This window comes from Scaptodrosophila lebanonensis, unplaced genomic scaffold (genome assembly GCF_003285725.1).
Source record: "Scaptodrosophila lebanonensis strain 11010-0011.00,11010-0021.00 unplaced genomic scaffold, SlebRS2 tig00000118-arrow-arrow-pilon, whole genome shotgun sequence".
Classification (NCBI taxonomy): Eukaryota; Metazoa; Arthropoda; class Insecta; order Diptera; family Drosophilidae; genus Scaptodrosophila; species Scaptodrosophila lebanonensis.
Genome location: NW_022060578.1, coordinates 1,922,476 through 1,948,164, shown reverse-complemented (window position 1 = coordinate 1,948,164; position 25,689 = coordinate 1,922,476). Strand labels below are relative to the sequence as shown.

General features: G+C 38.5%; 4 protein-coding genes across 4 annotated transcripts; 1 reads left to right on the top strand and 3 right to left on the bottom strand.

The window, feature by feature from the left end:
• Nucleotides 1-6,334: 6,334 nt before the first annotated feature.
• Nucleotides 6,335-8,174, bottom strand: LOC115628551. Its single transcript, XM_030524713.1, has 2 exons — nucleotides 7,049-8,174; nucleotides 6,335-6,952 (listed from the first exon to the last, which is right to left on the bottom strand). The coding sequence occupies exons 1-2, from the start codon at nucleotides 8,159-8,161 to the stop codon at nucleotides 6,818-6,820; spliced, it is 1,248 nt and encodes a 415-aa protein (XP_030380573.1). The 5' UTR covers nucleotides 8,162-8,174; the 3' UTR covers nucleotides 6,335-6,817.
• A 365-nt stretch (nucleotides 8,175-8,539) lies between these two features.
• LOC115628471 (C-type lectin 37Db-like) lies at nucleotides 8,540-9,159 on the top strand. The gene is made up of 2 exons (XM_030524593.1): nucleotides 8,540-8,653; nucleotides 8,728-9,159. Exons 1-2 carry the CDS (start codon nucleotides 8,578-8,580, stop codon nucleotides 9,105-9,107), a joined length of 456 nt encoding a protein of 151 aa, XP_030380453.1. The 5' UTR covers nucleotides 8,540-8,577; the 3' UTR covers nucleotides 9,108-9,159.
• A 629-nt stretch (nucleotides 9,160-9,788) lies between these two features.
• LOC115628612 (unconventional myosin-IXAa) lies at nucleotides 9,789-24,579 on the bottom strand. The gene is made up of 8 exons (XM_030524795.1): nucleotides 24,250-24,579; nucleotides 19,692-19,981; nucleotides 18,605-19,123; nucleotides 16,351-16,638; nucleotides 15,866-16,291; nucleotides 11,043-12,681; nucleotides 10,385-10,542; nucleotides 9,789-10,142 (listed from the first exon to the last, which is right to left on the bottom strand). Exons 1-8 carry the CDS (start codon nucleotides 24,338-24,340, stop codon nucleotides 9,789-9,791), a joined length of 3,765 nt encoding a protein of 1,254 aa, XP_030380655.1. The 5' UTR covers nucleotides 24,341-24,579.
• Nucleotides 20,170-20,824, bottom strand: LOC115628472. The gene has a single exon (XM_030524594.1). The coding sequence runs from the start codon at nucleotides 20,752-20,754 to the stop codon at nucleotides 20,347-20,349; it is 408 nt and encodes a 135-aa protein (XP_030380454.1). The 5' UTR covers nucleotides 20,755-20,824; the 3' UTR covers nucleotides 20,170-20,346.
• Nucleotides 24,580-25,689: the final 1,110 nt, after the last annotated feature.

Sequence of the window (25,689 nt, the reverse complement as noted above, 5' to 3'; positions counted from 1 at the left end):
GAATATTTAAGGGCATAGCTCGTCTTGAAGACCCATTGATGTTGATGTTTAGCAATACATATTTGGTCGAAAAGATGAATACTGCAGACCATAATTTTGGGGTAGAAACAGCCAAGAAAAGTGAGGAATTGTTCAAGGTCTGGATGATGTCCATACATGGTGCCCACAAAGAATGTAATTTCGTTGCCGGAACAGTGTGAGGCTGCATCTTCGAGATGAAGAACTGAATAGGTACACAGAAAGGAAGTCTCCTTGCAAAAACACTGCTTTTGTATTTAACTTGATGAGGAGAGATAACCGGCCAATTACTTTTCCACACTCGGAATGGCCAGCGATGTCGCAGAACACAGCGCAGGTTCACTTGTGAATGGCTTGTGAGGCCCAATAATGAATCGTTAATGAGTTTCTGGTGTTTAGGCACTTGGGGATTATACCCGCCAGCTCTCAAGCCGCGAGAGATCAAACCTCTTCGTAGTTGCGATGGCGAAAAATTCAGGCTCACGATACTAAGAGCATCTTATCTTTGTCATTTATATTTCTAAAAATAATTGTGCAACTGAGTTTTCATATTAAAATATTTGTTCAACAACAACAAACCGTAAAATAAATGCTAAACGGCAAACAAATATCAATTAACGGTCAACTTTGGATTTGCTTTTACTCATCTTCTAACATAACGTCACGTCAGAAAAAGGAATTTATTCTCATTATCTTCTTACCTTGTTATCGCAAGTGCGTGAAAATGTGTAATTAAACAAAGCTTAATAGAGCATACGAATTGTAATGAAAAACTCGGTAATTAAATAATTATTTTTATACTGATTTTCCCGTCAGATGGTAAGTAATTTCTTTGCATGGTTGTTTGAAAATTGAGTTTCAACAACAATTCCGTGTGAAAAAGAAGAATGAAGGTGAAATAAAAGTCAGCCCGCCATTCGATCAGTGCTACAGATGCAAAAAAAACCTTAGAAGATGCGTACAATAAGGTACAAACTGATTTTCCGGTCGACCCAGATCGTTGATATCCTTTTAAGAAATATAGAACACGTCCATTATCCTAAAAAAAAAAAACAACTTATTAAAGCTGTTCGTCGAAATAATACATTATTCGTCGATGGAGAAAATAGTGCCAAAGCGTTTTATGCTCCTGACTGCTTCTGAGTCGAATGAATTACAAGTATATGAAAGAAAGAAAAATATTAATTACGTTAGCACCGCGACAACTTCACATTTATTTTAAAAGCAGAGCAGAATTGATAACATCATTTCCCTCAAGTTTTGAAAATTTACTGGATTCTGTCAAGTAAATGCATAAATTATGTAAAGGATGTGAAAAATCATTTGGTGCCTCCCATGTATTTTTCATAAAGGGATGAATCTATTAAGTGGAATATTGGCACAAGGTGGAAGACTGATCTATTGCACGAATTAGATGTTCTGTTCCCATTTTTATACCCTGTACCCGTAGGGTAAAAAGGGTATATTAGTCCAAGAGTTCTCACACAAATCTTGTTGACATTATGATATTGGGCATTTATGCCTAAGATAAGTTATGCCTACTGGATGTATCCCGTTTTAGACATATCATCTGATTTTTGCTCTTATATGTTTGTACTTTTCCTCTACCAAAGTCATTAGTTTCTTGACATTACTACTCTCTTCTGTTAAAAGTTTAAAGCCATTTGAATTTAAATTTAAATGTATTTTACAAATGTTACACTCGGATATATTATTTTCCTCATGAAAAGTAAAAGAAACTCCGTGGAATATAATTACGCCTACGACCCATCTTAACAACACGATAAGAATGACCAAAACAAATCAAACATCAATCCACCTAAGATTTTAACTAAAGATAAGCTTTTCTATAAATAGATTAATACAATACAAGATCGTAGTCAAATGTAAACACAGGAATAACGGCAATACGAATTCTTTAAACAACAATTTTAATGCGTTCATGAAGCCTTATCTAAAGTCGAGTTTCCCATTGCTTATGGGCATTTCGTACACATTTTCGTACACATATACTTACAACTCTTAGCTAGCCCTATAATTGGTGCTAAGGTTGATTTTGGGCAACTTTTAGTTTCCACGACAATTGTAAAAAACACGGTATTCGGGACAAATTTTATTGGGTTTCTTTTAATAACAGCTCCGATTTTAATGATTGATTTTGAGTTTTACTTTAAAAATTAACCAATAATCATTATTGATGATCAAAAAATAAAACTTATAAAATAATGATTTTGCTTTGAGTTTTGTTTTTTTTTGATCAAAAATATAACTCAAGCTGTAATTTTGTCTTTTTCATAAGGACTAAGGACAAAATTTATATATATCCTTAAACAGTGAGTCAATAATTAATTTTTAAATTAACAAAAAAGAATTAATTTTTTTTAAATTTTATTTTTATTTCATTAAATAACTTTAATTATTAATTGTTTAATTTTACAAAAATTTAGTTTTTGCAATGAGTCCGGCGTAAGGTTGCACCTTAAGATCCGATAATTGGTGTTAAGGGCAGAAAATGCTCTTTCGACACTGACTTGCGTTGCGGGAACAGAGTGCACAATGCATGGGGTTTTTCATGCTTTCTCTATAAATTTGAGAGAAGCCACGCGTTGGTAAAAATCCTTTACAGCGAGCTGCAGGGAATGTGCTGCACATTTTGTGGAGGCTATGGAATGTATATTTATAACTTTGCATCATCATCCAAATTATTATTATCATTCAACCATTTTTATAGCCTGTACCCAAAGGGTGAAAGGCTATACTAGTTTTGTGCGCATGTATGTAACACACAGAAGGAGGCGTGGCAGACCCCACAAAGTATATATATTCTTGATCAGGATGAGAAGACGAGTCGATATAGCCATGTCCGTCTGTCCGTCTGTCCGTCTGACCGTCTGTCCGTCTGTCTGTATGAGCGCAAGGATCTCAGTAAGTACAAGAGCTAGGATAACCAAAATTGGTATCAAAGTTCCTATAAGCCCTAGGCAGAACGAGTTTGTTTATTTTTTCTGATACACCCCCCCACTCCCCCGCAATTTGTATTTTTTCTTATAACTTCCGTAATTCTCGGAATTTAAAAATCAATTTTAGTAGGTACATCCAGTTAGTACTAATGTGTCCGTGTGCCAAATTTCATCATGATAGGTCAATTCTGAAGAAAGTTATAGCCATAAGTAAAATCGCTGCTCATGCGCTGCCTCTGTCGGCAGCGCTGCCCGCAGCTGTTGTTGTTGTTGCTGCTTTGGTTCAACTTTGTGCTGCATACATACACGCATATAAACACGCATAGGTACGTGATGTAAATGTATGCTGTTTAAACTGAACATAAACATGTATTCTAATTTAATTTAATTAATTATTTTAATTAATTAATTCATTCATTTTTTTTAATAATTTAATTTTTTTTAATTTTTTTTTTATTTTTAATTTTTCCTTTTTGTGGAGAGTACAGGCTATTTTACTGTCGGGCTTGCTCGACTGTAGCGTTCTATCTTGTTGATATTGAATTCAGTCAAAATAGAATTCACTTCGGCACATTCATATGTTTTTAGAGGTATGCGTTTTTATACTCTGTACATGAAATGTACAAGAGTATATTAGGTTTGCGGGAGCTGAAAAATGTAACAGGCAGAAGGAGGCGTGGCAGACCCCACAAAGTATATATATTCTTGATCAGCATGACGAGACGAGTCGATCTAGCCCTGTCTGTCTGTCTGTCCGTCTGTCCGTCCGTATGAACACCTGGATCTCAGAGACTATAAGAGATAGAGACACCAAATTTTGCACGAAGATGCGTTATGTGTGTATTCTATACGAGTTTGTTTTATTTTTTTGATTTTCCCCCCTACTTCCCCCCTATGGGGGTTTTCCCGATTTTCCATTCGTATAATCGCCAAATTTTAGTCCCAGATGCCTTATGTGAATACGCAGAAAATGTATATTTTGGAATTCCCCTCCCTCCCCCCTCTACCCCGCAAATCGTAACTCCCGTAATTCTTGGAATTTCTAACTAAAATTTTGGAAATACCCCCAGTTAGTTATTATGTGTCCGTATGCCAAATTTCATTATGATAGACCGATTTAACAAGAAGTTATAGCCATAAATATATTTGCTGATGCAGCGCTGCTGCAGCGCTGCTCAAGCGCTGCCCGCGGCTGTTGTTGATGTTGCTGTTTGGTTGACTGCGAAAATGCTTACACAGACACGAATTGATGCGCATAGGCATACATACACTCACACAGATGCAATTGCTATGTAAATGTGCAATTATACACCCTTTACGTGAGTTCGAATACCGAGAGAGGTAAAATCGATCAAATTTTTATTTTTTTTTTTCTTAATTTTTTTTATTTTTTATAATTATTGTAAACATATGTACAGAGTATTTCAAAGTCGGGACACCCGACTTTAGCTTTTTTACTTGTTTGAAGCTCAATTAGTCCAAGAGTCCTCACACAAATTTCGTTGCCATTGTAATATTGGGCATTTATGCCTCAAATTTCTCGATTTAATCTAGTGTATGTGTCCATTTTTAGGCATATCATTCTATTATGTAGAGATGCTACGGTTTTTGCTTTCATACGCTCGTACTTTTCCTCTACGGATGTCATTATATTTCTCGATGTCATCACTGGTATATCTAGGCCACCAAAAATATGTTCTGTTAAAACTTTACAACTTTTTGAGTTTAACACAGAAAATTACATTTTTTCGGTGGTCGCGAGATCCACTCATGCATCCTTAACCTCACTTGCGGACAGAGTAACTGAAAACTGAAAAGAACTCCGCGGAATACAATTACGCTTGCAACCCATTTTAACAACGCGATAAAAATGATCAAAACAAATTAAACATCAGCGCACCTAAGATTTTAACTAAAGATAAGCTTTTCTATAAATACAAGTAGATCAATACAGTGCAAGAGTGTACTCAAGTGTAAACACAGGAATAACGGGAATACGAATTCTTTTTTCATGTACCTATTTGAATGCGCTCATGAAGCCTTATCTAAAGCCGAGAGAACTTTGCATATTGAAGGTGATTGTTTTAAACGCTTTTTTGTAAAATTAAATAAAGAATGTATTCGTGTTTTAAATCCTTTTTGTAAAATTGAATAAATTATGTATTTGTGTACGTGGCAGTACAGTTTAAAGTCAAGGCAGCAAGAACAACAGCGGCTGCGGGCAGCGCTTGGGCAGAAATTACATTTAAGGCTATATCTTACTTCATAATTGACATATCATGATGAACATGGCGTTCGGACACATACTAAAAATTATTTATTTAATGAAATAAATATTTAATGATATTTAATTAATATTTAATGAAATAAAAATAAAATTAAAAAATTAAAATATTTTTAATTTAATTTAAAAATTAATTAATTATAATTAATTTTCGCCTGATTAAAGGATATATGTAAATTTTGTCCATAATCCTTATGAAACAGTAAAAATTTCAACTTCAGTTTTATTTTTTTTTATCAAAAATAAAAGCATAATCATTATTTTATAAGTTTTATTTTTTTGTTCATCAATAATGATTATTGGTTAATTTTTAAAGTAAAACTCAATTAAAGGATATATATAAATTTTGTCCATAATCCTTATGAAACAGCCAAAATTTCAACTTCAGTTTTATTTTTTTTATCAAAAATAAAAGCATAATCATTATTTTATAAGTTTTATTTTTTTGTTCATCAATAATGATTATTGGTTAATTTTTAAAGTAAAACTCAATTAAAGGATATATATAAATTTTGTCCATAATCCTTATGAAACAGCCAAAATTTCAACTTCAGTTTTATTTTTTTTATCAAAAATAAAAGCATAATCATTATTTTATAAGTTTTATTTTTTTGCTCATCAATAATGATTATTGGTTAATTTTTAAAGTAAAACTCAAAATGAGTCATTAAATGTGAGCGATTGCATAAAAATTTAAATTTATAAATCATGGTGAACATGCATAGATAATCTTAAAGGATATCTGTAAACTCCTCGTTTTTTCAAAGTTACTATGTATAAGTGAATGATTTTTTCGTTTAAAAAAAACTAAATAATCATTATTTGTGGTCCCTGGAATAAAATTCCTAAAAAAAAATTGGGAAGTCGCGCCTTTGAATTAAAATGTCTCGTAAGTAGTCCAATATAATACAAATTATTATATTATATTGGTGTTTTCCCGTGAATAAATTAGGACACGAAGAGCTATATGCAATCAACGCGCAGCACTAGAGAATTACACATTTCTACTCAGCTTACATATGTATTTGAAAAATAATGTACACATATCTCTACGAACGATTTATGCTTATATTTTAAACCAAAGGGTAATCAGTTTATTGCAAGTGTTGAGAGTTGCTGGACATTCCTTTCTAGTTTTATTTTATTTACATTTAATTCATAACATTTCAAAATGCATTACCGAATATTTAAAAGTTGATCCCGCTCCACTCTAACATTTGCAACTTAATTTCTTTTATTAAATTGGGTACACAAAAATGGAATTCTTGTTAGGTCGTCCGTGAAGGCTTAAATTACGTTTAAGGAACCTCTGAAGTACACAGGTTCTGTTTTTTGTTTTTAGAAAGGAGACCTGCCTTAAAGATTTATATAATTTTGAAATAAACAAAAAAGCAGCGGTTTAGACCCTGTCAAGCAAATGATCTATCATAGTAGATTAACTACTTGCTAAAATAGTTTTGAAAATATTTTGGATATCCGAAGACTTAAATAAAACGACACAATAAATTGGACCAATTGTTTTGTCAACATTTGCCTTTCGTAGGCACTGTTCCTGCTAAGGATTTGGGCTGCCCTTGAGGTCGGCAACAGTGGACGTAAATTCAATATCAACAAATCGTGCGCTCCAAATATTTGTCTTCACTGGATCGAATGTAACTTGCAACTTTGGATGCTTGAGCATAGTCAAGATCTGAAATGTTAAAGGATAATATCAACATAGAAAGGACTCAGTACAATTTGAATAGATAATAATAATTTCTTCAGCAAGAAGAATTTTTTGACTCACCCGTTCTTGGCTGATATCGCAGTTATGACAATTCAGTTGCAGAGGCGCTGATCGTTTGCTGAGAGTTGGTTCCAAGCACGCAACGCTCGACTCCAAGAACTCCTCATCCAATTTGGTATTGGATAAGTCCAAGACCTTCAATGCGTCAGATGCGGCTATTGCGTCCCACAGTTTTTTGGTGCTCGGCAATTGACGCATTTTCATTAAATACAACTCTTGTAAATTGGGCATCTTTTCGCAAATGCTGTGTAACTGATTTCCCCCTATGTCATCGTCATACAGAGCGAATCGGCGGAGGTTCAGCATGCGCAGCACGTTCTCGGCAACTTGACCATTTTTCCAGAAGCTATCGTTGAAAAGAAGCGCGTTCACTTTAAGGGGTTGCTGTTTTGAAATTTTCTTTAGCAAATATTCGCAGTAATCTCGCGTGTAAAAGGTCAGGCGACGAATTTTGGGCAGTCTCAGCAAATTGCGAAGGCAGTCCTCAACTAAATGGTGATCATCAACTACAAGCTCCTCCAGTGTTTTGCAAAGGGAAGCGGCAAAAATGCCTTCGTCCAGGCACACGTCATCCCCGTAGTAAAGGAGAGTGAGTTTGCGCAACGGCAGCTTGCTGAAAATTTCCTCAAACAAATCGGAATTCAAAAAGTCACAACGAATCAAATGCAGTTCCTGCAGCTTGCTCCAGCACCATAAATGGAGACCACTGGTACTGTTGCTCAAAGTCAGCTTTCTCAGGTTTGGGAACAGTTGCGTGAGTAGTAGCGTCTCCTCGTCGGCACAATCCTCGTTGTACATCGTTTGATAATCAAGAGTGTGCAGTTTGGGGAAACTATAGAACTCCCATTTTCTTAGAAGCCGGAAGGAGCAATTTTTTAGTTCCAATTCCTGAAGCGAGGCACTAGCACACTCCAGAAACTCGTGCATTCCTCGAGGATGGTTCGTCAAACGCTGCACCGTATCATCGAGTATCTTAACGCGACTTAAGCTTCGCCAATGATATTTAACAATCGAGTGTAATGTTTCTGAGACCTGAGCCAGTGCCAGGTGATCCCTTAACTCGAGGTGCTGCAAAATAGACAGCCAGCAAAATTCGTTTAGCATCTGGTCCATTGCATTCGTAGTTTTGCTTCAAACAAACACGTTTGAAAATGCGCGTCTTTGAAAGCCTATAAACGACCGGCTGTCAGCTGTTTACAAATAAACTATTTGTTTTTTACGCAAAGCAAATGACCGCCATATTGATGACGTCACTTACTCTGCCAGCTGTTGCTCTTTTTAGAATGGAACTGTTATCAGCTTTGAAAAAGATTGCATATACATATGTAGTTAGTAAAAGCAAAAAGTTCTCATAATTCTATCTCCTATATGATGGAAATACAGATTTGTAAGTTTGATAGGTCATCACTAATTATGAAAAAATGCTTTATCAGTTTTCTACTGAAATCATCTGTTGATGATTTTAACTTGATTTATTATTAACATAAGAATATAAATCTTTGGCTCAACTCGACTTAGAACTAAGTGGAATGAACGAGTCAAACATCATTACTTTGTTTGTTGTTCAAATCGTGAGCATTTGCTCGGCCATAAGAACTAATGAAGGTATTGCAATTCTTAGTTTTGAAAGCAGCGGAAATATTTACGCATACATTCTTTATTTCAATATTTGTACAAAGGCGCCTACACAAAAATTGGTTCGAAATATTACTACATTGAAATGGAGAAGAAACTAATGTGGTCCACGGCTTTAGAAAAGTGTCAAATATTAGGCGGGCATCTGGCCCATCTAGAAAGTGAAAAAGAGTTGGCTGCTATTAGTGAGCATTTGGACCAAGGGAAGTGGTACTGGGTGGATATTACCGATGTGAAGAGCGAAGGTGAATACGTTTCGTCAACAACAAACCGTCAAGCAAGTTTCTTCAGGTGGATGGATGGCGATCCAAATAATAAGAACAATAACGAACATTGTGTACATTTAATTTATTATAAGTCAAAATTTTTTATGAATGACCTTGCTTGCGATAGTACGATCTCATATATCTGTGAAATGGATTAAATCATTATCAAATTGTAATTAAACAGTAGAGTCTGTGTAACTCCAAAATGAATTTCGTTTAAACACATTATTGTTTATTTAACCAATGCATACAAAACTATTCTTTTGTTAAAACAGGACTACATTTTGCAATAAAAAACATTCCAATTCAATAATTTGTAAATAAAACTTAATCTATAGTATTTTAAATAAACATCTGCTGATTTTTCATGTTTTCAATAATACAGTATATGAATTTTAATGAGAATATGTATGGATGTGTTTTTAGTGCTTACGTCTGAACGTAGAAGCCATAAATTAAATAAATGTGTTGAATTACGTGTACTGAATTACGGAAGATCTCGTATGATTGGCACATGGTGGACGCGTTCGAAGCTACAACCTATAGTACAATAGTAAAAAATTTAATAATACTACAAAAATTTGTATGTTTTTAAATGATAGCTAAGGGTAAATTCTTTCTTAAGCTAATACAAATATTTACAGTCTTACTGTTATTGGCACAAAGTTGGTTGGATGCTCAGCCTGAAGTTGTCTTCTTTTAAAACGTGCATGTGGAATATATGCTTAACTACTTATTAAAACATATTTACTTTGACAATTCATGAATTGAAAGTTTGAAACTCATGTGATCATCGAACCAACTTGGCCTAGTTCTTATATAAGTTTAAACTAAACCTATCAAATATTGACGCCACCATTTGTTTGCCCATTCGAGGCAGCCCCGGCATTTGGCACGATTACAATGTTGTTGCTGGCCGGGTTGTTGGGACCCATTAACTCCATACATTGAAAGGGCACATGATAGCTGTGGCCCTTGTGCTCTACTATTAAATGGCCGCGTACGCTTGAGGCGCCAACCACAGTCACTGTCTCGCTTTTTTTCAATTGTTGCGCCTCGGCTGTTGTCGATGCTGGATTAGCAAGCGCATCCTCGGGAAAATTCATTTTCATGATGCGACTCTGGGGGTAGCCTAGCTTCGAATTGCCAGTGATGGTATAAGTGCGTGAGGGCGGAACGGGTGGTGGGCGCTCCTTAAAGTGGGAAAATAAAACAAAATGTTATGTAAAATTTGAATATATACGGTGGTCAATCCACTAAGAACGGATGACCACTTCCAGAAAGGAAGGAAAACAGTCTTCTCTCAGAAAAGTACTCCTTCTCCTTGCTTCTCCACCGGACAACTTGCTTGGCAACAAAACGTGATAGGCACCCATTGTACTATACAGCATCAATGACGGCAATGAACGATGTGTGCCACACTATTGTTACTTACCAAGTCTAATCCGAAAAGACTACATGTTTGCTGTATAATCTTCTGGTCACATTTCTCATGCGGGTCAGGCGGTGGGGTGCCGGCAATGGGCTGAGGTCGCGGTCTGGTCACTGTGCCGCAGAGGTTTGTCGATTTGGCCGACAAGCGCGTCATATTGGCTAAGAATGTGCGGAAGTCAAATGATGCAATTAATTTTTAAGCTATATAAAATTATTTACTGGTACATAGACTCTATCAATTCTAGATTATATTATGTTTATTGATTTATTCCCCTACACTTTCCAAGCAGATGGCTGCATCAACAGTGTTCCCCATTCGATTCGGAATGCCAGTTTTGCATAACTAATCTATTGGTAGCTATATACTATTTCAAATTTCATGCAAATCCAAACGGGTCTACATAACTGCCTCCTTCAAGCAGGAAAAGGACTCTTGTTTCTTCTATTTTTGGCTTTGTGTTTCGAACTTCTTGGTGCTCCTTAGCTGTTATGGTTCGAAAGTAATCGAAAAGGAAGAACGTGCATCTTTAATAATATTTCCCAATGTTCCTAAAATACTATTTTGTTAAATGCAGACCTCTGGCTTCGTTTTGACCGCACAACTGTACCTTCATTATGTAAGAAGAAGGATCGGCCTAGAAGTATATCCGAGTACTCACCTCCGTTGGGCGCTGACAAAGCGGTCATGGCTGCAATTGCCGCCTTTCCGTGGACTTGGCTGTGATTCGATTCTCTGCCTTCATTCAAGATGCCGCTGTGCGTGTGCTTAAACCCAGTGGTGCCCACCTTCTTGCGGAGCTGCCAGCCGCGCCATGTGGCCTGCATCAGTGTGGCGCTTTTGTGTCTGATCTCAGTGCGCAAATGCTCCAAGTGCTGGCGAATGCCTTCGCTAAGAAAGACATGCCGCTTGCCCGGTGCCCAGGATAGCGTCACCGAGCCATCCAACACGGGGGTCTGTTCTAAGGCGTATTGCAATATCAGATTGCAATCCTCCAAAGCTTTCTCCTCGCTGCGCCGCAGCAGGCGAAATGGTGCCAGCATACGATAACGTGCATTAAACTGTTTGAAGCGCATACGATGGGGAAAGCCGGAGGCCATCAGGTTCACGGTCTCCAGAACCTGCAAGGCGCGGACCTGACGAACCACTGTAGCGCGCTCAAAGTTTCCGACCAGCTCGGACCCGTTGCTGCGCAGGCAGCGGACAAAATGCGGCCGAGCATGCACCAACGTGCGCAGCAAATTGTCCAGCCGGGTATGAAAGTCCTGCGTCAAGGTAGAGACCGGCTCGTCACCATTGAGCAGATCTGAGTGTGATGTGGGCGAGATACGAAAGCTGAGACCACGCGGAGCTTGGGGTAGCGAGTATAGCGCCTTCAGCTCGGAGCCAAAGAGATGGGTGGCGAAGCCAAAGTTGCAGCTGTGCTTGTAGAATACAGCCACCATATCATCGGGCACCACGTCGCGATTCGTGTCAAGGAAGTCCGTGGTATCATACTCAACGCGGCCCGCAAAATGTCGGATAAGAAACATCCGGGGATCATGGGGCTCCGAAGTATGCTTTGTCTCCAGACGCGTCGAGCTGCGATGTTGCACCTTCAACTTGGTTACGTAGCTCTCGGCAGTACCTCGCACCGAGCACTCGGCGTCCAGCATGCTCAACAGTCCAGTGCGCAACGAAGATATCAAATCGATGAGTGGCACATTGTCCACATAGTCCACTTCTGTGTCACATACGATGCCCTCGTCGCGACACGATTCCACAGACGATTTGAAAATGTGCGTATTGTAGAAATGCTGCATGGTTTCGGCGCACAGGTTAATGCACAAATGCTCGAGCTGCGCATGCGGCGTCGGCTCCTCAAACCCAAACATATCCAGTATGCCAATGAAGCCGTCTGTAGCATGAGCCACAGCCCTGTTTAGAGCCGCCATTGACTTGGAGCCCGCATTGCCGCTACTCCCTCCGCCGCCAATCGTTGAGGCATGCTGGGAGGCCGCATCGGCCTGATTATGTACCGATTCATTCGAGTCGGAGCTGAGCGTGCCCAGCGTGGAGCCCAGACGCTTAAGACTATTGGCGCGCCGCACAATCGTGGCCACAGTTCGGCAGTAGAGGGCCTTGGCCAAACAATCCCGCGTCATGTTCGACATGTTGGCATCGCACACGGACTTTACAAGCTGACCTCGCGCATTATGCGTGCGGGTGGTTAGGCCCCGGAAAAGGGCCGCCGGCGGCACACCCAGTAAACTGGCCACCGAGTTCAGTTCTGTTTCACCCTTCACATCCACCTCGAGGCCCTGTAAAGAAATCGAATAAAAAGATGTTAATTAAACATGTAATAGTATTTATTATAATTGAATATTGAAACTCTTAAACTCGAATTTAAGTATTTTATACATTAATAACAATAGTACAGGGCATCTTTTTATGTTCCTCATTAATTTTTGTGCTTTATTTGCCTAAATTGTAAACTTTTGCTGAACAGCTTATTCTAAATAGGTCTTTGCTTTAGACAGTACTAAGAGTTACGATGGCTTTTAAAATTGATCAAAAGGAGCTGTTGTTTTCCCAGAAAGGACTTAGCTAGTTGCTCACGCTTTCGAAGTTCGAAGAACTGAGTTTGATTGACGTGCGATCTTGAAAACTAGTCAAGAGAGTGTCCGTTCAAAGCCGTGTTGCTTGAAAAGCCCTGATAGAGAGGCATCAGGCCAAAATATAGTATTTAATTTGATACATTTAAAATTACAGGAATCTATACTATTATTATAAAGAGGAAAGATTTCATTGTGTGTTTGTTTGTATGTTTGTTTGTTTGAATTGAAAAGGCTCGGAATCTACTGGACCGATTTAATGGACTCTTTTACTGTTGGGAAGCTACACTATCGACGGTTAACATGGGCTATATTATATTTGCAAAAAAGAATGGAAAACGCCAATAATGTAACCAAAGGTGTAAAAAAATTACATTAAAAAACTCCTGAATAGCATGCTGTCAGTTCATACTCATCCTCGAAACCTTTTCACTTTAAATATTAAGGCAATATTATTCAAAAGCCCCGAGCCAAATAAAAATTTAGAAATCGATCGACACCGTGATTAATATTGAAGACATTTAAATTCACTAAGCCCATCTGGACTTCCGCCACATGAATTGACAGTAAAATCCGGAATTGAAATCATGCTTTTGAGAAATTAAAGCCTTCCAAGCATGTGAAATTTAACAAAACATAAAAAAATGGTGTATGTGTGTTAAGTGTGTGTGTGTTATAAAAGGTATAATTTTTAAAATTTTTGTAAAAATACCCGTGCGAATCAGGGGCAGGACGCTAGTTTGAAATAAATATATAAAAACAAGATAGAACGCTACAGTCGAGCAAGCCCGACAGTAAAATAGCCTGTACTCTCCACAAAAAAAGAAAAATAAAAAAAAAAAATTAAAAAAAAAAATTAAATTATTAAAAACAAGATAGAACGCTACAGTCGAGCAAGCCCGACAGTAAAATAGCCTGTACTCTCCACAAAAAAAGAAAAATTAAAAAAAAAAAAATTTAAAAAAAAATTAAATTATTAAACAAAATTAATGAATTAATTAATTAAATTAAATTAGAATATATGTTTATGTTTAGTTTTAACAGCATACATTTACATCACGTACCTATGCGTGTTTATATGCGTGTATGTATGCAGCACAAAGTTGAACCAAAGCAGCAACAACAACAACAGCTGCGGGCAGCGCTGCCGACAGAGGCAGCGCATGAGCAGCGATTTTACTTATGGCTATAACTTTCTTCAGAATTGACCTATCATGATGATTTGGCACACGGACACATTAGTACTAACTGGATGTACCTACCAAAATTGATTTCAAAATTCCGAGAATTACGGAAGTTATAAGAAAAAACACAAATTGCGGGGGAGTGGGGGGGTGCATCGAAAAAAAACTCAAACTCGTACTTTCTCGGTCTTAGGAGAATATGGAAACCAAGTTTGGTTATTCTAGCTCTTATACTTTCTGAGATCCTTGCGTTCATACGGACAGACGGACAGACAGACGGACAGACGGACGGACGGACAAGGCTATATCGACTCGGCTTCTCATCCTGATCAAGAATATATATACTTTGTGGGGTCTGCCACGCCTCCTTCTGTGTGTTACATACATGCGCACAAAACTAGTATAGCCTTTCACCCTTTGGGTACAGGCTATAATGATTTTAAAAAGTGATTGCCCTAATGCCATTACTACTTGTTGCGCTAAAAACTACACTGAAAGGAATGTTCTATAAAAAGTGTCCGAATAAGAGCGGTTTAAGGATAGAAAAGGTGTCCGTTAGGAGAGTTTTTACTGTACTATATGCATATGGTCTCAGGAATTAATCAAATGAGTGAATTTAAAATTTGCAAAAGGATGGCACATTCTTGGACACAGCGCTAGGAAAGAGTGAGTGGTTTTCGATATGGCTAGAAGTTTGGATATAGCCGTGTCCGTCCGGCCGGGTGCCTGTCCGCACCTAGAACTGAAACAAAAGTACAGAGAAAGTTCTAATAGCTATCATAGGGACGATTGATGCAACAATAAATAGTTTGGTCAAGAAATTGGTGACTATACTCGTTCTGCTCATTTTCTATAGGGGTATACAGTGGCAACTCTCTTGGGCGGACACTCACGTTCAGCCAATTTTTGTCCGCCCAAGAGGAGTGTCCGCTTAAGGGGATACTTAAATACTTTATACACCGATCGAATGTTTTAGAAAAAGTGTCCGCCGAAGAGAGTGTCCGGATGAAAAGGGTGCATACATTTTTATTATAATGCAAAATAGAAACTATTTCTTGCTCAGCGCAATCAAAAATTGCTTGAGTTTGTCCAACATGGTGTATTATTCAGACGTAAATTACCCAGAAAGCCATCAACGCAAGAAATCTTTTTAGTAGTGCTAGTGCTAAGGAATCGGGGGAATCGAACTCAAGACACTTCGTGCGCGAGACCGACGCCTTACCAATCGCACCAAAGATACGCCGCACCATTGCTGTCAAAAAGTTTACATGTTTATTCAATGTTACTTTGGACATTTTGGTAGCATAGCATACTTTTGTGCGTGCGCACATATAAAAAGTTGCGCTAGGTGGCGGGCTGTTACTCTTGGATTTAAATATGTGTGCTTTCGCGCGAACTAAATGGCTGGTATATATTAACGGCATATTAATGTAGCAGATCTCTGTTTGTCTCAGTTGTGAGTAATATTTTTGGTTCTTTTAAATGCTCAGCAAACGTGGTTATCAGATTTATCTTCACAAAATTATATTAACCTCTGACCCGCTGAGTTTTATTCGCCGTGTTGCTTGATAAATCATGATCATGATCATATGTCCCAGAGGCCATCATATCACCATCAAATATAATATTTAATTTGGTACAATTTAAATTACAGAACTTTAAAATAATAATTACTATTTGTTGGGTAGCATTTATCATTTACTTACCCCTCCATCTATGAACTGAACGTTGCCGAGCAGGAGCACAGCGGCGAGCACTCGTACCACATCCAAGAAAGGTATGCCCAGGATGCCTAGACATGTCTTCCATGCCTGAAAACGAACAGAGTCCTCTACCTCGTTTCGGCCAGTATCATTAATCCCGGTCTGCAGGTAGCGCAAGTTCGCGGGCGAATAGCCCTCCAGATGCAACTTTTGGCGCTCCTCTCTATTCAAGCCGGCCAGCAGTTGATAAAATATATGATAGTTCTTTTCCTTGGGCAGCGGGCGTATGACACGGGTCTGATCCAGAAAATAGCAGTGTATCTTAGTGCGATACAGCGCGCCGTCCGTCACCTGCACCTCAATGAACTGGCCAATGCGACTTGACTCCGAATTAGTGGTCGTTTTGGCAGAGCCCAGAGAGCGGAGCACCTAGATTTATGAGCTTGAAACATTAATTTGTCTTAAAGTGTGAATATAATTTGAGTTACCGTAAAAGCTGCGGCCAAGTGCTTAAATGCATCTGTCTCAGGTCCTCCTCCCGCTATAGCAAATAGCTGACGCAGCAACAGCATGGAGCAATGCGTTTTACCAGCACCCGAAGTACCTGAAAGTATGATGGCTTGGGGATATCCTGTTTCCGCCTGCTGACGGACTGCCTCCTGCACAATCTTGTGCAGCTGTGGCGCGAGGGGCAGGGAACGCGTCGACGAGAGCGTCAAAGGATTGCCAATGTCCAGATAGGGGTTAATCGAGAGCAGTATGGGCCCGACATTCGTCTGTAAGATCAATATTTACTTTAGAAGACAATTGCAAGATGTATTTATACCCAACCGGTTTTTAAACAAGCAGCAAGAGTGGGAAGCTGCCTTGCCGCATACGCTGCAAATACCAGCTGGGAAAATAATGAAACGGCTCAGCTGCACACTCACAAGTTTAATGCAAGTTTACGTAACAATCGGGCAGACCAAAGGCTAATAATGAAATAATTACATTTTGTGGGCAACTCTATTGTGCACAAAACAGCACTACAATGATAACATTAAAATATCAATAAAGTAATCCCTCTCTTATTCCGGTTAGTTTTTATGTACAGCTGTCACTAAAGCGGCGAGGGTGTAGTTTTAAATTCGTTATAAGTAGCTATCTATCTATCTAGCTATCTATCTATCTATCTATCTATCTATCTATCTATCTATCTATCTATCTATCTATCTATCTATCTATCTATCTATCTATCTATCTATCTATCTATCTATCTATCTATCTATCTATCTATCTATCTATCTATCTATCTATCTATCTATCTATCTATCTATCTATCTATCTATCTATCTATCTATCTATCTATCTATCTATCTATCTATCTATCTATCTATCTATCTATCTATCTATCTATCTATCTATCTATCTATCTATCTATCTATCTATCTATCTATCTATCTATCTATCTATCTATCTATCTATCTATCTATCTATCTATCTATCTATCTATCTATCTATCTATCTATCTATCTATCTATCTATCTATCTATCTATCTATCTATCTATCTATCTATCTATCTATCTATCTATCTATCTATCTAATCTATCTATCTATCTATCTATCTATCTATCTATCTATCTATCTATCTATCTATCTATCTATCTATCTATCTATCTATCTATCTATCTATCTATCTATCCATCCATCCATCCATCCATCCATCTATCTATCTATCTATCTATCTATCTATCTATCTATATATCTATCTATCTATCCATCCATCTATCTATCTATCTAGCTATCTATCTATCTATCTATCTATCTATCTATCTATCTATCTATCTATCTATCTATCTATCTATCTATCTATCTATCTATCTATCTATCTAGCTATCTATCCATCCATCCATCCATCCATCTATCTATCTATCTATCTATCTATCTATCTATCTATCTATCTATCTATCTATCTATCTATCTATCTATCTATCTATCTATCTATCTATCTATCTATCTATCTATCTATCTATCTATCTATCTATCTATCTATCTATCTATCTATCTATCTATCTATATATCTATCTATCCATCCATCTATCTATCTATCTAGCTATCTATCTATCTAGCTATCTAGATATCTATCTATCTATCTATCTATCTATCTATCTATCTATCTATCTATCTATCTATCTATCTATCTATCTATCTATCTATCTATCTATCTATCTATCTATCTATCTATCTATCTATCTATCTATCTATCTATCTATCTATCTATCTAGCTATCTATCTAGCTATCTATCTATCCATCCATCCATCCATCCATCTATCTATCTATCTATCTATCTATCTATCTATCTATCTATCTATCTATCTATCTATCTATCTATCTATATATCTATCTATCCATCCATCTATCTATCTATCTAGCTATCTATCTATCTAGCTATCTAGATATCTATCTAGCTATCTATCTATCTAGCTATCTAGATATCTATCTAGCTATCTAGATATCTATCTAGCTATCTATCTATCTATCTATCTATATATATCTATCTATCTATCTATCTATCTATCTATCTATCTATCTAGCTATCTAGCTATCTAGCTATCTAGCTATCTAGCTATCTAGCTATCTATCTATATATCTATCTATCTATCTATCTATCTATCTATCTATCTATCTATCTATCTATCTATCTATCTACTTGCACAAATGAACCACTTGTTTTTCTTTCCGGCTGCATTGGGATACTTACAAAGTAGCGCTGCTCGTTGAAGCGGGCCTGGAGGGTGCGCATTACAGCATGTTCCGTTAGTGGTCCTGACAGGTGTATTAGATCCTCCATGTCCTGTGGCAGTCTGGTCGGACTTCTCTGCTGCATTTTGACGCCATTGTTATGATTCAGTCGGATGGCACCAAAACCAAATGGCAACGTCTTCACGCTGTGGCAAGGATTCACGTGCTTTGGCACGGGTATAAATGGCAACTGTTGATTATTTTGTGATCCTGCCGCTGTCGTTGCCGACGTCACCGCCGTGCGATTTGGCAGGGTATTGGAATTGTGCGACAGTGTGGAGGCCAGACCACCTCCGCTGCTGGCATGTGGCAATGTTGCAGTGGCGCCTGCGCCTAGACTCAGCAAATTCCCATTGCTATGCCCCAGTGAGGACTTCTCGTTAATCTGATGCGGCAAGGGGTGCGGTATGGATGTATTGCGGGCCGACACCACGGTGTTAAGGCTGGAGTTCGGCGGCAGTGTTTGGCAAAAGTTGTGCTGCAAGGGAATGGACACAGAAATTTGTTCAGAAAACCCTTGAACCATGGACATGGGCTGTAATCATTATACACATTTGTGTACTCCGAATACTAAACAAAAGTTATCACACTTAGTATATATAGTGCAAAATATAATTGTTATAATGCACATTTAGGTGAGGTTTGAATTTCAGCCATGATTTCTTACTTTTAAAGATAAGATGCGTAAGAGAATTTCAATGTTTTTGTATTCATGGTGAAACAATTATAAATGGAGATATATAAACGTATATGCCCAAAAATATGGGAACATGTGTCTCTTTGCATGGCACGCTGTTTATTATTAAAATACTGATTATGTTATGCGAACCAAAAAGCGATATCAAAAATCTCTTCATCGAGAACAGCAAGTCAAAGCAGTCAAATCTATATAGATTTGCATGAAATCCATGAGTATTGTTAACGACAATCGTTAAAAAAAAATAAGTTATAATTAAGGTAGAACACACGTATTTTAAATTTAAGACCCTTAGATGGGAATCTTTGCATTCATTCAATGAACCAATTCAATACGACATTTTCCTCACCTTAGCCAGTGAATGCTGTCCATTCCCGTTAACGTGTTGTTGGAGCGCATTGCCGGACAGGCCCGCTCCTGCTGTGCTTAGATTAAGATTCGGGCTGGACGCATGAAGATCAAAATTAGTTGCCTTGGGCCCGGAACTCCCCCCACTCCGGCTCCCAGCTGAATGCTGCTGTGTACCGTTGCTCGGAGCACGTGCGCCGACGTGCAAGCGATTGCGGAGTGTGACCAGCTCAGTACTTAGACTCTTGAGCCGCTGTTGCAGATGCACGGCCTCATTGGATGATGAAGCATCTGTGGGTTGGGGTTAGAAGAGGATCGGATTAAATAGTTATTAGTAAATCTAATTAGTAATTACTAATTACAAAGACAGCTCGTACTCCCAGCATCAAAAAGTCCTAGATTAGAAAGCCAAGGTTAATCAATTTTTGAGCTGAAAGGCCTTTCAAGTTATTTTCCCACAGAAATATTTCAAAACATGGTAGAGAATGCAATGAATTGAGCATTTTTAATATCATGTTCAGAAGCTTTTAGCAAACTTAAATTTTAACCATTTTAGCTGTACATTCGTATGGGACCGAGAATTTGTTGAGATCTAATATGTAAAGCGGAAATAATAAATTTGCATTGAAGGTGAGAATACACATTGGGCCTCTCTCTCAGCGCTTGAATCGAATGCAAGAGTTTTTGTCATAGCAACCAAATAACTCGACACCCCGGTCCAAATCCATATCAGAGGTATAGTTAGTGGGGAACACCACAGGTTGGCGTTCTGTGACCCAGTTTATTGGCTTTAGAAGCATTTGCACGCTATCATCCAGCTTAATGCCGCATTTGCCTTGGTGGAGGCGGAACCGGTCCGGCTTATGCAACTTGTTGTACGGATCCCGATAGTAGTCGCGATACTTCTGGGACTCCAAATAGAAGCTGTCTATCCGATCCAAGTCACCGTAGTCCACAAACGAGAGTCCGATTCGTGGAGCGAATCCCAGAATGGCCTTGCGTTGATTCACTGAGCTCTTCGACACTGTTAACATGTCAACTTCAGGCGCCACTATTGGAGCCATCTTCAGAGTTTGTGATTTTTGATATTTTGTGAATACTTTATGATATATGTATATACTGATGTGGCAGGGTAGAATAAAATAATTTAATGAATGTATACTGTTTCTCATCTGATTTGACATAGAATTAAATGCAAGCGTAGATTAAATATTAAAAACTCTTCATTATAGGTGAGCTATTCAGAGTAGCACGATTTCATTCAAATCTTTAACACACAAAGAAGGGGAGTGTTCAACTTTGTTCACAACTCGATGATGTACTTTTTCGATTGCATCAATTTACTTTGAATTTGTGTGTATCCTTATGTGTGCGGTAGACTACATTAGAATACTATATGTAGGTATGGTTAGGTTAGGTTGTAATGGCTGGGGTGGTTGTGCTTACCCTCCTACTTAATCTCTATATATAGTCTACCCTTAGCCACCCGGTGGTATTTAAAAATCGAATAAAGCTCACGAACTCTATGTTGGTTGCTTCAGAGTGGTCGTTTAGAAAAGGGTTCCCTAGAGTTAGTAGTCTACTTCCTCCTCTTCGTCTCTGCAGCTTCTGCAGAAGTCATTATATGGAATTCCCAGTCTCACAGCGTGTCTGCCAATCGGGCAGTGACCCGTGACCCGTGACCGCCCCCACCACTATTGAGATTTCGGTTAGCCTCAGCTTTATAAGCTGTTCTTCTCCTCTCCTTCAAGATGTCCTTCTTGTGTCAAGGACTGGCAAGGTGAGCCTTGCCCGAACACATGTGCTTGTGCTGGGGTTGCACTAAGCCGTTAGCTTGTCCTTTTTCAGACGTAGAACAACTGTACCGGTAAATAAGACTTCTTTTGACATATCTGGCTTTGTCACACTTGCAACAATGCTCTGGCCCAGGTGTGGCCGCCGACTAGAGTGTGCTGTAATTTATGTTAGGCACTCAAAAGGAACGAGCCAGTCAGATTACTCCAACAAGCGGATTAGTGGAAATTATTTAAATGCTCTCACAGGCAGCCTTTTTTTACGCCGCTCTCAAAACTTAACAAACAACTCCACTTTCTTTCCTATTCTACTATAAGTACACACTATCCTTACAGCTACACTTACAATACTACGCTTACTCTAACTTCTATCTTCGTCCTTCTGCTTTGTGAGTACACCTGAACCTGTCTGAACGCATAGACCTCGAAGAGTATAAGAGCTAGAACTATCAAACTTGGTATCCAGATTCTTCTAAAGGCGAGAAAGGACAATTATTTCTCTATTTTCTATGATTTCACTAATTCTATTCTTCAAATTTTGTAATTATATCCAGCTAGTAATTATGTGCCCGTATGTCAAGTTTCATCATTATAGGTCGATTATGAAGGAAGTTATAGCCAGAAAAGTAATCTCTGCCCAAGCTCCGTCCGCAGCTGTTGTTGTTGTTGCTGCCTTGACTTATTTCTGTTCTGCACACATACACGCATATAGATACGCAGAAACACACATTTAATATATTTTAAAATTTTACCTTGTAGCAGGCAGTAAGGATATATGGTTTCGAAAAAACATGTTTAGTTCCTTGGCTGTAAAACCATTTAATACACCATACAAGTGGCACTACTATAATCGGTTTTCAAATACATGAAAACAACACTCGAAACGCAGTCCTAATAGATTTTTAACCTATTTTAATAAAAACTATGTTTATGTTACAAATAGACTTATTTATCTACTTATGGATTTGATAAGGAGAGTATGCACTTTTTAAATTAAACTAGTGTCTAACTTTTCTAGTAGGATGAGTATGTACACAGGAACTCTGGCAGCCCTATTAGGTGTTTCCCCGATCTTGTGCCTGGAGCAATCCGCTCGAGCCGAGTCTCTTCCGAGTCAGAGAATAAATAAGACGTTCCTTTGTAAGTTTGCCTCGTGTTTCATTTACCGCCACATTCCCCTTCCAACCTTTTTAATTTCATTCAAAAAAATGACAAAAGTTTCTAATGAGTGTTTATGATTTTATTTATGAAAGCGCCAAATGTGTAAATAATTAAATGTTATCATTAATGGAGCCCAAAAAAAATACTCGAAACACGGTCGGAGCAGATTTTGTTGCTGTTTAAATTTAAGTGCCTGACTCTGCAGGACGAGAACATAAGCAAACCTACGGTGATATTTTCGATGCCTGCCAATACAATTTGTTTATCCATAATTTAAAAGCACAAGAAATGCCATTCACACCAATTAATTTGCCTCGCTTGACTAAATCGACAACAGTATTAGTCGCTTGGCTTGTGTTGCGGAAAATTAGCATAAAATGTTAATGAAGTAATTTAATAGAATAATTAAAACAAAGTGTGTAGACAACTGGGCAGCAGGTGCAAAGGAATACAAATTAAGAGAATAGAATGTTTTTAGATCAAAGGTTCAGCGCCCGACGATTTCTTGTGCATTTATTACTTATAAATGGAGACTTTGTGAAGAGTTTGGGAAGACAACATAAGTTGCTAAATAAGTAGCATTGAAGAATTCAAATACAGACTAATGCAGTTAAAAAGCTCGACATACTGAAATGGGAACGTTTAAGAGAAAAGCACGTCAATAAAAGCAATCCAAACTTTAATTGGTCAGTTATAAAACAAATTTCTTCGACACATGTACAACCACAACAACAACGAATACAAACCAATTCGATGCCCAAAGGCTTCGACCAATTGGCTCAGTGTTCAAAAAACCGATATCATTGATGAGAGGAAACCAGTTTTGTTTTAAAGCTTCAGCATCAACCACCACAGAACCGACCAAATATGAGTTTCTTTTTTCGTTTTCAGCTTGTAGAAAAAGTTCAACTCTAAATAAGCAGCCGCGACAGCAGCCCAGAATTTTCGTCGAAGCTGGCATCTGTGTGGAGCCTAACAAAGCACACCAACAACTTGGGCTCCAGAGAGTCAACAACGAAAAATACGCAAACAACAACAACAACAAGCTTGAACTAGCAGCCGCCACCTCCAGCGGCGTACTTACTTTGTTTAAAGCTCGATGTCGTGGGCCCCAAACTGGTCGTAAAAATTGAGATAGAGGCGGGCGGGAACGGACTAAGGCGACTGGCAAATGTTGCAAGTCGAGGTGGCGGTGGCAAGCAGCCGAGCCATCCACTGAAAGCAGCCTATCTTTTTTTTTGGCAACTAATATGGAATTGTGGATAAAAGTAGCCAGAACTGAAAGATCCACAAAACAGAATATTTTCCATCAGGACTAAAGTCTTTTGCAGGACATGAATAGCAGAATTTAGTATTTTCAAATGTCACTCAAGCAAAGGTCCTTAGTAAACGGAGCGAACGATGATACGCCCCTCAAGGCACGTTATGTGTGGATAAAAAACATATGTACAGCCAATATGGGATCAAAACAGAAGACTCAGGCAACAAACTTGCAAGCAGACAATAACAAATGTACACAAGTACGATACGATTATGAACGTGTATGAACGTTTTGAAATGTAATGTGCGCTTTGAAAATTACAAAATCGATGCCAAGTTACTTACCCTGCAACTTTTTCTCCGTCTCCCAAAATTTTTGCAATTCCGTGAAGTATTTATCCAGTATGAAGACTTTTGACAGGCCCAATGTGGCCATCGTTGATGAACATTTGTGGATTGGATGAGGCAAAGCGAAGCACCAGCGAAGAGTGCAGAACGCGAAACGAGTTTCAAACGATTCGAGATTTTTGGCGTGTTGTTCTTTGTTTTCGTATTTTTGCGATGTAGTGTATATGTATACTATAAAAAGGATGTCGGCGGCGACGACGACGACGACGACAACGACAGCAAAACGATTTTCTTATTTGAATAATTTCGAATACAGACACGGCCGCACGAACAAACAAACAGCCGATTATGAACAGGTTTTCCGCCAGGCGCTCTATCTATGGCATACAAGCTGAATTTCTACATACACACACAAATATCTATACATATATATGGATGTGAGTACATAAATATGTGTGTATGTGTGTATATATGTGAGAGCATGCATCGCTAGCAGACACAGAATTGGTATTGTTTGGTTCCAGGCTTTGCAACATTAAACAAATAATCAAAAGGGACGCAGTCCAGGGCCGATCTCCGTACACACTAAACAATCTGCTCTGTTTTCTTCCCTCGTACAACAATTTTGATTTTTGCTGCCTTTTTCTTTCTTCTGCCTTGCACGCGTCTGTAGACTTGCAGACTTTTGTATTTTGTTTTAGAAAAAACGAGTTACCAACTTCACCACTGCAGTCACAGAGACCAGAGACCAGACCACAACACGCAAAGTTGAAAATGTGGCCAGTGTAGATACTTAAAACGAACACAAACACACACACACACGCGGACCCTTGTAGATGGTAGTAGGCGAACGATGGATTTAATTGGCATTCAACATTCAGTTGATTCAACTTTAACAATTAAATTAAGTGCAAAATTTGCTTAAATGATTCTCATGTGTAACTCTCAATATGTTTGGGCTGCACATTCACAATAGCTCGATTAATCCTAAGACCACTGCTCGTCCGACAACAAGTTCCACACGCACTCAGCTCGCTTGCCAAACTGAAGCTGCGCCACTGATCGCCAGCACGAGCCAGAGCTGAGAGAGTGCGTCCTCTCTGGCTTTGGCTCTCGCTCTCGCACTCTCGCTCGCGCTCTCGCTCTCTTGTTTGTCGCTCCCTCAGACGCAGGTACATTTTCTTGCAAGTAAAAACTATTGGTATCCCCATGGCCCAAACACTTTGCAGGTCGCCTCTGCTTGACGATGTGCCTACATGGTATGTGTGTGTATAATGTACTTGTATACATATGTACATACACACATGCATGTATGTATCAGTGTGCAGTTGTATAAATATGAGGTCAAGTGTTTGAACTATGCGCTTCTCAGCGCTCAAGTTTGCTTTGGGCTCGGACTCTTTTTGTTGTTGGCTGAATCTTGTTTGATTATTCGCG

What these genes read in the sequence shown, in the direction of transcription:
- LOC115628551 (XM_030524713.1), bottom strand. Translation starts at nt 8,161, where the DNA reads ATGGACCAGATGCTAAACGAATTTTGCTGGCTGTCTATTTTGCAGCAC. An exon ending in GCGATATCAGCCAAGAACGG is followed by an intron (nt 6,953 to 7,048) that starts GTGAGTCAAAAA and finishes TTAACATTTCAG; the next exon opens with ATCTTGACTATGCTCAAGCA.
- LOC115628472 (XM_030524594.1), bottom strand. Translation starts at nt 20,754, where the DNA reads ATGGCTCCAATAGTGGCGCCTGAAGTTGACATGTTAACAGTGTCGAAG.
- LOC115628612 (XM_030524795.1), bottom strand. Translation starts at nt 24,340, where the DNA reads ATGGCCACATTGGGCCTGTCAAAAGTCTTCATACTGGATAAATACTTC. An exon ending in GACGGAGAAAAAGTTGCAGG is followed by an intron (nt 19,982 to 24,249) that starts GTAAGTAACTTG and finishes CCCAACCCACAG; the next exon opens with ATGCTTCATCATCCAATGAG. An exon ending in GTCTTTTCGGATTAGACTTG is followed by an intron (nt 10,143 to 10,384) that starts GTAAGTAACAAT and finishes TCCCACTTTAAG; the next exon opens with GAGCGCCCACCACCCGTTCC.
- LOC115628471 (XM_030524593.1), top strand. Translation starts at nt 8,578, where the DNA reads ATGAACGAGTCAAACATCATTACTTTGTTTGTTGTTCAAATCGTGAGC. An exon ending in GGCCATAAGAACTAATGAAG is followed by an intron (nt 8,654 to 8,727) that starts GTATTGCAATTC and finishes ATTTGTACAAAG; the next exon opens with GCGCCTACACAAAAATTGGT.